At 49.5% G+C, this 12,925-nt stretch overlaps 1 protein-coding gene across 1 annotated transcript in view; it reads right to left on the bottom strand.

Annotated features, from left to right (window-relative positions):
- Positions 1–6,402, bottom strand: part of Slc6a5 (solute carrier family 6 member 5) — a 52,979-nt gene extending 46,577 nt beyond the window's left edge. The window contains exons 1-4 of the mRNA XM_070032058.1: positions 5,866–6,402; positions 3,397–3,535; positions 952–1,083; positions 478–651 (exon numbers count right to left, since the gene is read on the bottom strand). Of these exons, the coding sequence (XP_069888159.1) occupies positions 478–651; positions 952–1,083; positions 3,397–3,535; positions 5,866–6,387 (967 nt within the window). The 5' untranslated portion in view covers positions 6,388–6,402. The remainder of the gene's footprint in view (positions 1–477; positions 652–951; positions 1,084–3,396; positions 3,536–5,865) is intronic.
- Between the last annotated feature and the right edge of the window lie 6,523 nt (positions 6,403–12,925).

The raw sequence follows: 12,925 nt of genomic DNA on the forward strand, positions 1-12,925 counted from the left end.
CTCAAGAGGCTGAGGTCTGAGGATTGTGGTTCAAAGTCAGTCGGAAGAGGATAGTTCATGAGACTCTTATCTCCAATTAACCACCAGAAAACTGGAAGTGATTCTATGGCTCAAGGTGGTAGATAGAGCACATGCCCAGCACTGAGCCCCTGAGTTCAAGACAGGTGACCAACAAAACAAACAAAAAACCTTCAAATACTCGGGCTCCACCCAACCTAAAAAAGCTGAATCTATCCTCATCCTATGTAAGAGAGGTGACTCCATTTTTAACAAACACTCCAACTATTTGTGAGCAAACAAAACTTTGATTATGAGCTTATCATTCTTACATGGATTATGAGCTTCTTACATGTTTGAATTAAGTATGTTTAGCTGTGTTGCCAGACTCAAGTAGAGAGCCCGACATGCATAGTAAGTGCTAGAATAATCCTCGTGAATGACTCACCACAGTCACATTCAAGACATATCTAAACTTACCTAGTAAAAGTTTGGTTTTATCTTTGCATTCTGGCGTGTTCCAAGGGTTGTTGCAGGAGCCCCAGGGTAGCACAGACACAAAGGAGGCAAACAAGTAGAAAAGTGTGTAGCAAATAATCACATTGTAGTATATGGCTATCAGGACAGAGATGATCAGCATGGCAATGCCACAGCCTGCAAAAGCAGAAAATCCGGATCGTCATTCAGAGCCTTTGGGCTCTGGAAATCTCTCAGCTAGTCACAGGAGTGGGAACATAGGTCTGGACTCTTTGTTTCGATGGATGTGCTAATATGAAGTAGACTGTAGGTTTACCAGGGATTTTGAGACCTTCTACGAGGAACCTAAGAATGACAGCCATGATTTTGGCCAGTTCTTTAGAAGCAAAGAAAGGGAAGAGGAAGTGAGGTCTACGGATCTCAAAAGCAGATCTCCTTGTCAGTGGCAGAGGAAGCTGAAAGACAATGTGGACTCACCTTGGAGAGCTGGGATGGCCTTCCACACAGACACTGGCCCCTGACTGGCAAATTGACCCAGTGAAACCTCTAAGAAGAAGATAGGCAATCCAGCCAGTGCCAGCATCATCAGGTAAGGGATGAGGAAAGCACCTGGGGGAGGAAGAATAGAAAGTGAGGTCTAGGGAGGCAAAGGCAGGTTTCTGGCCCATTTTAACCCTCTGGGCTGGGGGAGGGGGTAGGCTCCTCCTCTATACTCTTAAGGACAATTTACCTCCTTTTCTGATGCTATTGGTGTGCTGATTTGGAGTCTTGCTTCAAGAAGTATGAATGGAAACACGTTTTTGTTTTTGTTATTTCAATTTCCCACCAGACAGGATGCCGGAGGCTTATGTGCTGGTAGGTTTTTATTCCGTATAGCATTTCAATTTCCCCAAATTGAGCCCTTCCAGGATTCACCAAAGCCATGCCTTTGGCCCATTACTGGTGAAATCTCATTAGAACATAGGCCCTCCAAGGACCTTTTTAAAATCTGCTAGGCTACACGATGGGACTCTCTTCTACAGCAACCCAAGTCATCTGTATACTTTCTGCCAACCACAATCAAGCTTGCTATACCCACAGACACCTGAGTCACCTCTACCACCATCACCAACTTTACCACCATACCACCCAGGCCCTTGTCCCAGACACTGATCTCCTGAGAATATTTGCTTGGGTGTTTACCCTACACTGTGATGCTCCTGAGGCCATTTAGCTTTTCCATATGTATTTTGCCAGAAGGCCTAACCTAGGATCAAGGTACCAGGTAAGCTTTCTCAGGCTTGTTGACTTCTCTAGGGCTCTTCCCTTCAAAGATTCTTCAGCTTGTCTGGGAGGATTTGGGGACAAAGCTAACGTTTGAAAGAGATGGGTCGGGGTCAAAGAACACTGTGCTCCAGGGAAGAAAGCTGTGGCCCACCCTTTACAGTGAAACTGTTGTGCTCCTAGGTAGTAGGAAGGGCTGAGCTTTCCACACCACCCTCAGGGCTGGCAGGAGGGGCGGGAGAGGGGTCTGGCACTGCAGTGCTCACAGAGCTGCCTCAGGCTGGGGGAGGTGCTCAGAGCTTGCTAGTCCTTGAACTTTGAGTGACAGCAGCGATCAAAGCACAGGCACTTTCTAGAGCCAAGCTCACTTGACTGGATCGCCCTCCCTCTCCCCCTGGGGGCTGGTCGGATTTTCCTTTCCCCCCCGGGACAAGAGCACTTTCACCCACTTCCTGCGCTCTGTCCTGAGAGCTCTGTGCAAAACAGGACGTAAACCTAGCTGGAGTGCCGAAATCTGTGTGGCCAGCACAACATTTCGCTTCCAAAGCACCACTGGTTGAAAAAGCTCTTTAGTCCTTAATGAGTATTTGTCAGAGTGTTCTAATTTTGAATGGAAGGGGGTCATCTATTTTCCCATTGTCACCATCCCCTGGTACAGCATCCGTTCCTCCCCCTGCTCCAAATTCAGCCTAAACGAAAGGGGGAAATAAATAAACTAAGGGCGAAGTGACTTGTTTCTTGTCTCTTTGATGCCTTTGAAATGTGGAAGGGAGATTGAGGTGTGAATACTTACTCCCAGAGATGACTGATGAACTTGGGGGAAGGGGACCCCATGGCACACAAGCCAAGGGGCCCTGGACTGCCTCGTGCCCCTTTTCAATGCATACAAAAGAGCTACAATGCATTCTGCGGTTGATGCACCCCTACGGGCATCCTCCCCGTCTTTGAAACAGTTTACTTCGTTCAAAATCAGCGTCTTTTTTTTTTTTACCCAGTTAGGACAAATGGAAGGAAAATCAGCATTTGTTCAATGCGTTTACTAAAAATGAAAATGTGTCCTGCTTTCTCCCAGGAAGGGTGTGTTGGGAGAGGGTGCTTCTGAGAAGCCTGGGAGAATTCCTACACCCCCTCCCCTCTCCTTCCTCCCCCTGGCTGGTCTGTGTCTCGCATTCCGCGGAATGAGTGCCCATTCTTAGAGTCTCCTTTGTAGAATCGGATTCCCAAATTATAACCTAGAATATTCTTAATTGGGGCTTCAAGACCGCGTGACCAGTGGCTGTACAGAGTGGGCGAGGCGCGAGTGTGCCCCATTTCCTGAGTACTTGAGTCCAACGACCTTCTGTCATTGTCTACTTGGTTCAGGACCCAACTCCCCAAAGTGAACCAGTGGAGGATTGTTGTGGGGAGGGGAATCCTATGCCTCCCCTTCACCCCATCTCCAGATAAAAGCCTCCCGGACCTAGTGCCAACCAATTTAGTTCTCTCCTGTCCTCCAGTTTTCCACTCAGTCCTACAGAGATGGAGCTAGTGTGCCAGGAAGCTGCCCCAGGCACCCCCTCTCCCGTGCTACTGTGGGGCTTTGGGTCCTACCCGACCCCCAACCCACCAATACCCACCCCACCGCCCGAGCCGCAGGCGGAAAGAGCTGAAAAGCCATACCTCCCCCGTTCTGGAAGGCCAGGTAGGGAAACCTCCAGACATTGCCCAGCCCTACTGCATACCCCACCATGGACAGGATGAAGTCCAGTTTGCTGGACCAGTTCCCTCGGGCCTTATTCTCATCCCCTTGCTCGTCCTCCTGGGGGCGGAAAAGCACATTGTTGGATAACAGACCTGGCTAGATCCAGCAAGCAGGCCACATTCCATCCCTCCCCACCCCCAAGGGAGGGTCCTTCCCAGCAAGCAAGACCCCACTTTTCAACAGAGGATGCATCGGCAGGCAGGATCCCAATTCTATTAAAAAATAAAAAGATGCACCTATAAGCAGGGGCCTCATCCCTCAACCCTGAATCGGGGAGTCAGCAAGCAGGACTCGATTTTGATGTAAAAATCCCCTAAATTCCTCTTCCCCAAACCCTACCATCAGAGCACACCAGCAAGCAGCTCTCTCCCCAAATCATGAACTTGTACCTTGATTGCAAGCATGTCACTCCATACCCAACCCTCATCAAGAGTTCATTTGACAAGCAGGCTCCCAAGTCATGCCTAGACTTCCCAGCAAGCAGATTCTTAACAGAGTTCCCCACATACACCCCCCAAAACCCTTATTTGCACCCCTTTTTTCAGCACTTTCTTCCTCTGAAGTGCATACAAAAGCTGAAAAGGAGCCTTGGTGCTTGTTAAAGCCTGCCAGAGCCCCTGCCTCGTTTCTCTATCAGAGGAGAACCTGCCTGGTCTGCTAATTTAAAGGAAGCATCCTGCAACCCTAGTGCAAGAGAAATGAGCAAAATGGAGACTTGGAGGTGAAACAGAGAGAGAACAGAGAGAAGGTGGATGTGGTAAGAGACAGGACATTGGACACTCTGAGTGCCATCTTTACTACTAGTCACATAGATTAACCTCAGGCAAGCCATTTACCCTTTCTGAACTGTTGTGTTCTCATGGGTAAAATAAGGGGCTTAAAATAACTGTCATTCCCCCCCCCCAAAAAAAGCATGCTGGATTCCAGCAGTCTGTGAATCTTCGGAGCTCACTTCTCCAAGCTCACCCTAAGGCGCTTTCTGGACGCAGCCTCTGGTTCTGGAATGCCTCACTACTAAGCAGAAACAGCTGAGGGGCTCAGGGGCACCTGGATGAACTCAGAAAGTCATCAAGAAACCTGGGCTCTAAGGGTCTAAGGCCCCAGCACCACTTCCACCTTTTTAGTCACCCTCCAACTCAGACTAACAACTTTGAATGCCTCAACCCTATATGACTGGCCAAGAAGAAGGCTAAACAGCAGCCCTCTAGAGAAGAAGTGGCGTTGGAAAGGGGAGAAGAGCTAGGTGAGTGTCAGAAAGCCACAAACAGAAACAGGCAAGGGCCTGGAAAAAAAAAAAGTACTCTCAAGAATGTGCATATCTCTAACATCCTCCCTACATTCTTTCCCTCTACCGACCATCCCCATCCTTAACCCCTCCCTTCAATCCTCTCCGAGCTGAAAGGGTGGGAGTTACAGCTCCTGTGCCGCAGTGCGGAAGTTAAGGAATGAACCCCTGCATTTCACAAATTCTAGTCTGCTCCATGCCCCACCGCACTCCCACCTTCACACACTGCACAACTGCCTAGCCCCAGAGCCCAGGAGAGAGAAGACAGGAAAAAATAAATCCGCATATGGAAAAGAAAGAGCTAGAGTGGGTGAAGCAGGACAGAAGAAAGAAGCAATCAAAGAAGGGAGGAAGGAGGCTGGAGAAAAAGAAGGAGATTTGCTTGTATCCCTAACCCTAATGGGAAGAGACTGGACTTTGCTTTTATATGCTTCCAAGTGGGGGGTGGTGGAGGCCGGCAGAGGCTTCCACAACTGGAAAGGTCCACATTAAGGGTGGGAAATTCTCCCCCAAAAAACTTATGTTGGCAAAATTAGATAACCTGGTTGCTAACGGACCCAGGTAACAGGCCCAGAGGCTTGAGTTTCAGTAGCTTCAGGTGAAACCGTCACAGGTGATACACGGTAGCATCTGGTGTAAAAGCTAGAGAATAGAAATTATTATCCACCTCGGCTTCTTTTGTACGATTTTCTTTTTAATTTTTTTGTATTGTTTTAGAAGGAGGCGGAATCGTAATGGTCTGCTTTAAGGGTTAGAATCTATTGGCTTCAACTACTGAGAGGATCTACATCCTGATTGCCAATAACTACCAGCCAGGCTGGGAAGGGGCAGTTCGCGCCCCCCCCCCCCCGTCCCCGATCTTCCTCTTTACCCCCCCCCCAGCCCACCCCCGGCTGGGCCACTGCAGCCCTCTCACCCTGAACCCCAGCGCAGTGCGAGCTTCCGAAGCCCCCAAAGCTGCGTCCCCAGCATCCATCCCCCCCCCCCCCCGGGCACTGCCAACCCGTCTCCCCATCAGCACACGTGCACCCGCCACGGCTCGGCTCGCCTGGCCTCGCGGCTGGAGAGGGAGGAGGCAGGGCGGGCCTGCGGGCCAGCTTACCTGTGTGGCCGAGGTAGCCACGCTGCCCGGAAGCACCGACGCGATTCCATCGGTGCCCAGCACCACAGTGCTCTGGCTCATGTTCACCCAGCCCACGGCCGGGGTATTGTTGTGTTCCAGCGTGCCCTTGCCCACACTCACATTCGCATCCCCCTCCGGGCCGCGTAGAGCTGGGATCTTACAATGCAGCGCGTTGCCAGGCCCCGCGCCCCCGGAAGGGAGGTTGGCCTGCGCGCCGCCGTGCCCTGCGCTTAAGTCCCGGAGGGCCGCCGAGGCCGCCGGCTCCCGCTGGCCACTGAGTTTGCAAAACCCCACTCCTGGCCGGTCTACCTCGCAGGCTCGCGCATCCGAGGGCTGGAAAGTTTGGGCTCCGGTGGAAGCGGACCTGGGCACACGTGGCGGCGGCGGCGCGGCGGCGGTCGCCGCAGAAAGCTCTTGCTCCGGGCTGGTCTGGGGCGCGCACGGGTTATCCCGATGGCCCGGCGCCGCCGCCTCCAGGTTGTTGGCTGGTGGTGTATTCATTTCCTTCGAAGCACTGCAATCCTGCAAATACAACGTCAAGTTCATGCAAGAAAAAAAAAGTCACGATCGGTAGCTGGGGAAAACACTTCTACCTAGGGAGAAGTTCGGAACTCAGCTCCAGACACAATACTCAAGGGATCAGAGGAAATCTGGAGATATATATATATATATATTTTTTTTTTTTTCTTTCGGCACTGCAATCAGTAGTCTCAATTTGCCGGTCTTGTCAATAACCAGATGTCATGCAACGGCTATTTTCTCACTCACAGAAGACGAACTAAGAGGCAGTTTTTGTGGGGGTTTTTTTGTTTTTTGTTTTTTTGATGGAGGGAGACGGTAAGAATAGCCCTACAGCCATGAGCTCCCTACCCTCTTTGGATTTCAAATCACGACTGTGGGGTGTCCGCAACCCCATCACCATTGTAGGAAGATTCTTTAATTTTCCGCCCCATTTCCTTTGTCATTCAACAATGCACATTGCCTTTCCCCCCCTTGCCATAGACAAGCTGAGACCACAAAGCTGAGGCTCTGGCAAAGGCTTCAGCGGTCCCAATGCTGCAAACCCTCCCGCCCACCAGGTAGCATAGGTAAGGATCAGGATCACAATCAAAATGCCAAACAAAACTACAGAAGAAAACCAGAATTAAGACGCAAAGTAGCAAAGCAGTAATTCAGGTTTTTACTGTATGCAACAACCTACATTCACTTCCAGAAATGTGAAAGGATCACGTAAAGAAATTTTGTTCCCCTGCTCCCTTTTCCCGAGAGTTTAGTATGTATTATTTCCTTATTTCTGAGGAGGAAAAAAAAAAACTTCACAATTATTTTCACTTGCCTTCTCCAATTGAATGTCAGATGAAAAGAATTACCAGCAATGAGTTTTTCAATCCCCTTTCTCAGTTCCTGTTATCTACCAAGGCTTCCTATACATTTGCACCAATAATTATTGTAACCGCTAGGATAATTAGATTCGCTTCGCTTCAACTACACACCTCTCATCTAGCCCTCACAAATGCATAGATCAGAGTTCCGTAATTTGTGCCAAATCTAAGTGCCTCCGGCCAGCCTTCTCAATAACCTCTAGGTTATTGAGAATGGACTCGCCTGTGTACCGGGCTCGGGATTTTCAGCACCAAGGACAGTGCTCTAGAATTCCGTTTCAGGCTAGAGACCGCTCCACTCCGCCTAGAAAACCCTTTTCTGATTTCAAGTGATGCTAATAGTAGTAGTAGTAGTAGTAATAATAATAACAATAATAATAATAATACAACATACAACTAGCATACCTACAGTTTCAAAACTTGCCTTTCCTTTGCATCTCATCCAATGTACTGACACTTCTAAAAGAAATATCCTAAACGAAGCTGTTCCCTCATTCCCCAAAAGAACAAAAGCGAACACTCACCATGTCGGACCCAGGCAACAGATTGAACTGAAGAGTGGTACCTGCTACAGACAAGACTGGGTTGGGCCACCGGCAGGAGAGGCTCTTTCTATATCTCCTTGGGAAAGGCCGGGTTTGCGTCAGTGCAAAGCAAGGTGCCCTTCGGTTGACATCTTCTTGATAATACAAGTTTGATAAATCATTACCCCTTTGGATTCGAATTTTAAAGGGACAACAGCCTAGACTATGCTAGCCAGTTGTCGCAGGAGGTGGCTGCGTGTTTGGCGTGACTCATGTGGGTCTGATTACTAAACCAAAGCCGGTGGGAGGGGACGACAAAAGTTCGCCTCCTCCTAATTAAGGGAAACATGGGAGGGACACGTCTCGCTGCGCTCAAGGCAAGATGCAGTAGTCGTCAACCAAGTGGATTGGACTGTGGAGGTGGGAATGGGAGGAGGGGGGGCATGAATCACTATCCCGTCTCTTCCACTAAATTCCGTTGATGACTCCCGGAATCTGCCGAAGATTCCAAAACACGATGTGAGAAAGGAATGGAGCCTATATCTGCCAGTCGTCCCAGAGCTCCCCAGTGGCTGGTGTGGACTTGTGGCCCTGTGGCCGATGTGCCACTTCAGATTTTCACAGACAACCACTCTCAGAGGATCCGGGTTTTCATTTAAGGGGAAAAAAATGAGATTAGTATTTCAATTCCTATTTTTAATCACTGTTAAGGCTACCACCACCACCACCACCACCCCACGATACTGCTGCGTCTAATGGGCTGTTCTCTTGTATTGGGGCAGCTGTTGGTGGTGGTGGAGCTTTTCTTCAACACCGACTTACTATTCTCAAGCTACTTTCAATTCAAAGTCATCCCATTGTTTATGCATAGCCCTTTTAGTAAAAATGCACCAGAGCCAGGTCTGATTTTAAAACTTCAAGGTCCTAACCCCCCAAATCAAGACCTCTGTGAACCAGGACACAGGTCTGGCCATGTGGAAAGTCACATTTAGCCGTACTGCAATCAGGGTTAAAGGTGGCATAAAGTATGATTACAATCATAACACCTTCACACCACACACACACACGTACACACACACACACACACACACACACATACACACACACACACCATGCAATTTGGAGAAAAGACAAGAATTTGCGGTAAAATTCTTCTCTCCTTCATCACTGGTCGGGCTCAGAAACCCCCCTTGGCCTGGGGCTAAGAAGCGACAGAAATCATTTTGCCCCTTCCCTGCTGCCCTCAGCCCGGCATGCCTCTGGGTCGGGCGCGGTGGTCGTACTTGGCTGGGCAGTCTCCACCCAGCAGGGAGACAATGCCCAGAGGCTGCGGGGCGCAGGCTGTGGCGGCAGATTGCAGCGGGCGCCAGCGGCACTGCGGATGCCTCTTCCCCGTTCCCTCCCTCTCCCCCCAGATGCGATAGTGGTGTTGAAGGTCTCTGCAGAGCCGGTTCCCCCGCCGGGCCCCTCAAAGGGCAGGCCAGCTGGGGACCCAAGGTCTGCACTATTTAGGGGGGAATGGGGTGTAGGTTCCCTCAAGAGACCTGGCTTTCCGTTTCAGGTTGGTTTTGCTGTAGTTTGTCGAGCTAACCTTTCTTTGAGCGCTCAATACGGGAAGCGTCGGACCGACAAGATCATGGCGTGAAAATATTGCATTTAACCTTGCAACAACCTTTGAGAAACTATCCTAATGTTAAAGCTGGGTAAACTCAGGCAACGGAAAGTCTCTTTTAACTCTGGAGAAGGTCCTGAGCACCTCCCAACTAGCTCTTGGGGGGGGGGCAGTTACCCTTTCTTTGAGGCTAGTTCCAAGGGAAACAGGGAGAAAATGGTAAGGTCCAGTAATGAAGTGGGGCTGGGACAGGGGGCCTGTGGAGAGGCTGGACCAGAAGAGAAAGAGTCAGGTAAAGGAGAATCTTGCTGAGATAGGAGCTGAGACCTCCCCCCCCCCCACCAAGAACCTTGGTGTCAGTGTGGAGGGGCAGGGGAAGGCTGAGGGGCTCTTCTTCCGAAATAGATCCTAGAAACAGATTCCAATTTGCCACTGGGAGCCAGACGTGAAACTTATAGAGAATAGGCCTGGCATAGTGCAGTCCCGAAACTCTCTCCTGATTTGGGGTAGGCCTCTCTCTACTGGCCCTGGGCCGGCTTCTACGAGGGCTAGTCACGACACCAAAAGATTCTGGCTAGTCTCCAAATTTGTATTTGCCCCAAGCGTATGCAATGGGAATGGAACGTGTCTCCCAGGGCCAGGACGTGTCTCCCAGGGCCAGGACTGGAGGAAGGGAGCTGCGCCTTCCACCTGCCTCCCGCAGGCCCTGGTGGCCCTGGGCCTGAGTGACTCCCTACGCTCTGCTGCTCCCTCGCTGCTCAGCCCTGACGTGTCACCAGCTGGCCCTCTCAGCACTTGCGTGGGGCCCAGCGCGCGCGCGCGCGCGCGCGCGCGCGCGCATACACACACACACACACACACACACGTCAGGCTCTGCAGTGGCGGGTGACGTGCTGGAAAGGCTGCAGAGGCTTTGGTGGAGGCGTTGCTCAGCCTCTCCGCATCGCCCCCACTTTCAGCCGCAAGATTCTAGAAAGGAGGGGCTTCTTGGAGAGTGGAGGCAGAGTTCTGAGCCTAGAGGCCTAGTGGAGTTGCTCTGAAGCCAACCAGAGTGAAGTGATTCAGCCCTGCTTGGCTAGATGATTTGGGTGTGAGGGTGGGAAAGGGCATAGGGGGAGGCTGGGGGCCCAGCTCTGGGCAACCAGTTGTGTACCTGCTCTGCTAAAGCGCAGAGGATGAATCTGCTGGAGAGGGGGCGGAGGAGAGGAGACATGGAGGGAGGGGAAGGGAGGGGAGAGAAGGAGAGAAAGGGGAGAGAGAGACCAGAGGAGACAGAGGCGGGAGAAGAAAGGGCTCCCCGTCACTAGGGCCTCTGCCCGCCCCCCCTGCCCCCCTGCCACCGCCTGCTTGGAGTGATAATCCTTCCCGCACACTCCAGCAAGGAGGTTGTAAATCTGCATCCATCACTGCGCAGCCATTCGGTCGGAATTAGCCAGTCACTACGGTCTTAATTACTTTGTCAAAGATGAAAAATAGTAATTGATTTTGTCCTCGATCACTTCGTCCCCCCCTCCCTTTCCTTGCAGATAAGCAAATAAATAGCTATTTGTGAAAAACGTGTCCATCCAGCTGTATGGAGTAGCCTACTGGGGAGGGGGGGGAGGGGAGTGGCGGTGGAAGCCATCAGGTAACTGCTCTGATGGCAGTGTTTGTACTAAGTCAACTGGAACCCAGGCAGGAAAGGGCCAAGAGGGCAGCTTTCAGAGCCTTGGGGAAGGAGGAAGGAGAGAAAATAAAAGGTATACAGTGAGCAGCAAGCCCCTACTTTCCTATTAACTAGATGCTTGTGGCACCAGCCTTCTCCGGTCCGCAGGGCAGCATGTAATAAAGGGCTGCCACTACAATTTAATTCCGTAGAAAGGTGAGGAAATTTGCTATCAGCCAGCACGGGTAGGATTTAGCCCAGGTCTGCCTATGTTGATGCCAGTTCACCTATGGGAAAGATGATATGAATGTGTTTAGGTGATTTTGATACAGGAGTATTAATACCCACAACTTCTACAGATGATGCATGGAAGGGCTTTGTGTGTTTCAGGCAACATTGCTGATAGTGGAGAAGTCATGCATTTTTTTTAACCCCACTTCTTTCCTTCTGACCAGTTCCATTACAGTGTTGTTCCCTGAAAATGGTGTGGATTCTGCAGACAAACTGCACCACCTCTTGTTCTGTGACCTTGGAGAAAATTGCCAGTCTGTTAAATGAGGATAAGAAGAATTAATTTACCTCAAGGGGGGCTGGAAGTTTAAATTAGAACATGCATGTGTAGTGCCTACACTGAAGGTGGCTACTTGGTATGCTTTCAGGCAAGCTCTGGCTATTATGCAGTCTAGTTGTTTAAAGCCCAGAGATTTAACAAATATAGCAGTTCTCTCTCTATAGTTCACGGACTGTGATATGGATAAACAAGCACAAAAACAGGGCCCTTAGAGAGTAGTCACTGTGCACCATTTTCTTCTTGATCTGTGGCTTGCACATTCAGTAGTCAAATATTTACCTTTATTAAAGGAAAATTAGGAAAACATCTGGGAAAAGGGCTGGAATACAGAAGGTGCTGTGAGTCTTGGGGCACTTTCTCTTGCTTTCAAGGTAAACCTAAATGTAGATGACAGAAGAATCAGAGCTTTGTGATCAGCTTCACTATCCAGATCTCCTATACACCCTAGGTGTCAGGGAGATACAAACAGATCGAGGCATGAGGAGCAGGGTTTGAGGATGCTCCTTCACCAGAACATCTCAAAATGGAGGCCATACTTGGAAATCAATAGTTTCGCTAAATAACTCACCTGTGTATCAAATACAGGTCCCAAATCCTGAGACTTAGACAGGCAAGACTCTTGGTTCTGAGTCAGCAGTAGTGAAAATTACCATATCACTGCATTAAAACACAAGACCTTGGATTCCAGAAGAACTCAAGGTCATCTGGAGTACCAGATGCCTGCTTTCCCACAGAGAACACAGAATCCAGGGACGAAACAAGAACACTCAGGTCACTTGGCATATTAGAAACAAAGTCTAGTGTCATCTCTAAAGAAATCAACTCTATTATCCTTCTACTCTTACAGGATATTTCAAGGAAACAAACCATAGCCACACCAAACTACAGAGCTCTAAACTTTATTATTATCTTGATGATGAAGTGAAAGCCCAGGGGAAAAAGAGGAAAGAAATATTCACATTAGAATACTAGCATATCCATAAGGTGGGATGTCTTGTGTCTGTTAGAATGAATTAGACGTGTATGAACATTGGAGAGATTTTCATGAAGTATCAAGAAAAGTTAGGTGCATAGAAGTGTGCGGACTATAGTCTCTCTCTTTTTTTTGCAAAATAATAATTTAATTTGTGTGTGCATGTGTCCCAGTAGAATGTGGAAATCCATGTTTTAGGTGGAAATAAAGATTATTGGAAGGCCAGGAAGGCACTGAGCAGAGTAGAGAGGCAGATGAAGAGCCAAGCCAAAAATAATGGTTATAATCTTATCATATCTATAATTTACGTAAAAAGGGATGTATAAAATCTT

The sequence above is a fragment of the Dipodomys merriami genome, unplaced genomic scaffold, assembly GCF_024711535.1.
Source record: "Dipodomys merriami isolate MVZ:Mamm:240054 unplaced genomic scaffold, mDipMer1.0.p SCAF_21, whole genome shotgun sequence".
NCBI classification, from domain to species: Eukaryota; Metazoa; Chordata; class Mammalia; order Rodentia; family Heteromyidae; genus Dipodomys; species Dipodomys merriami.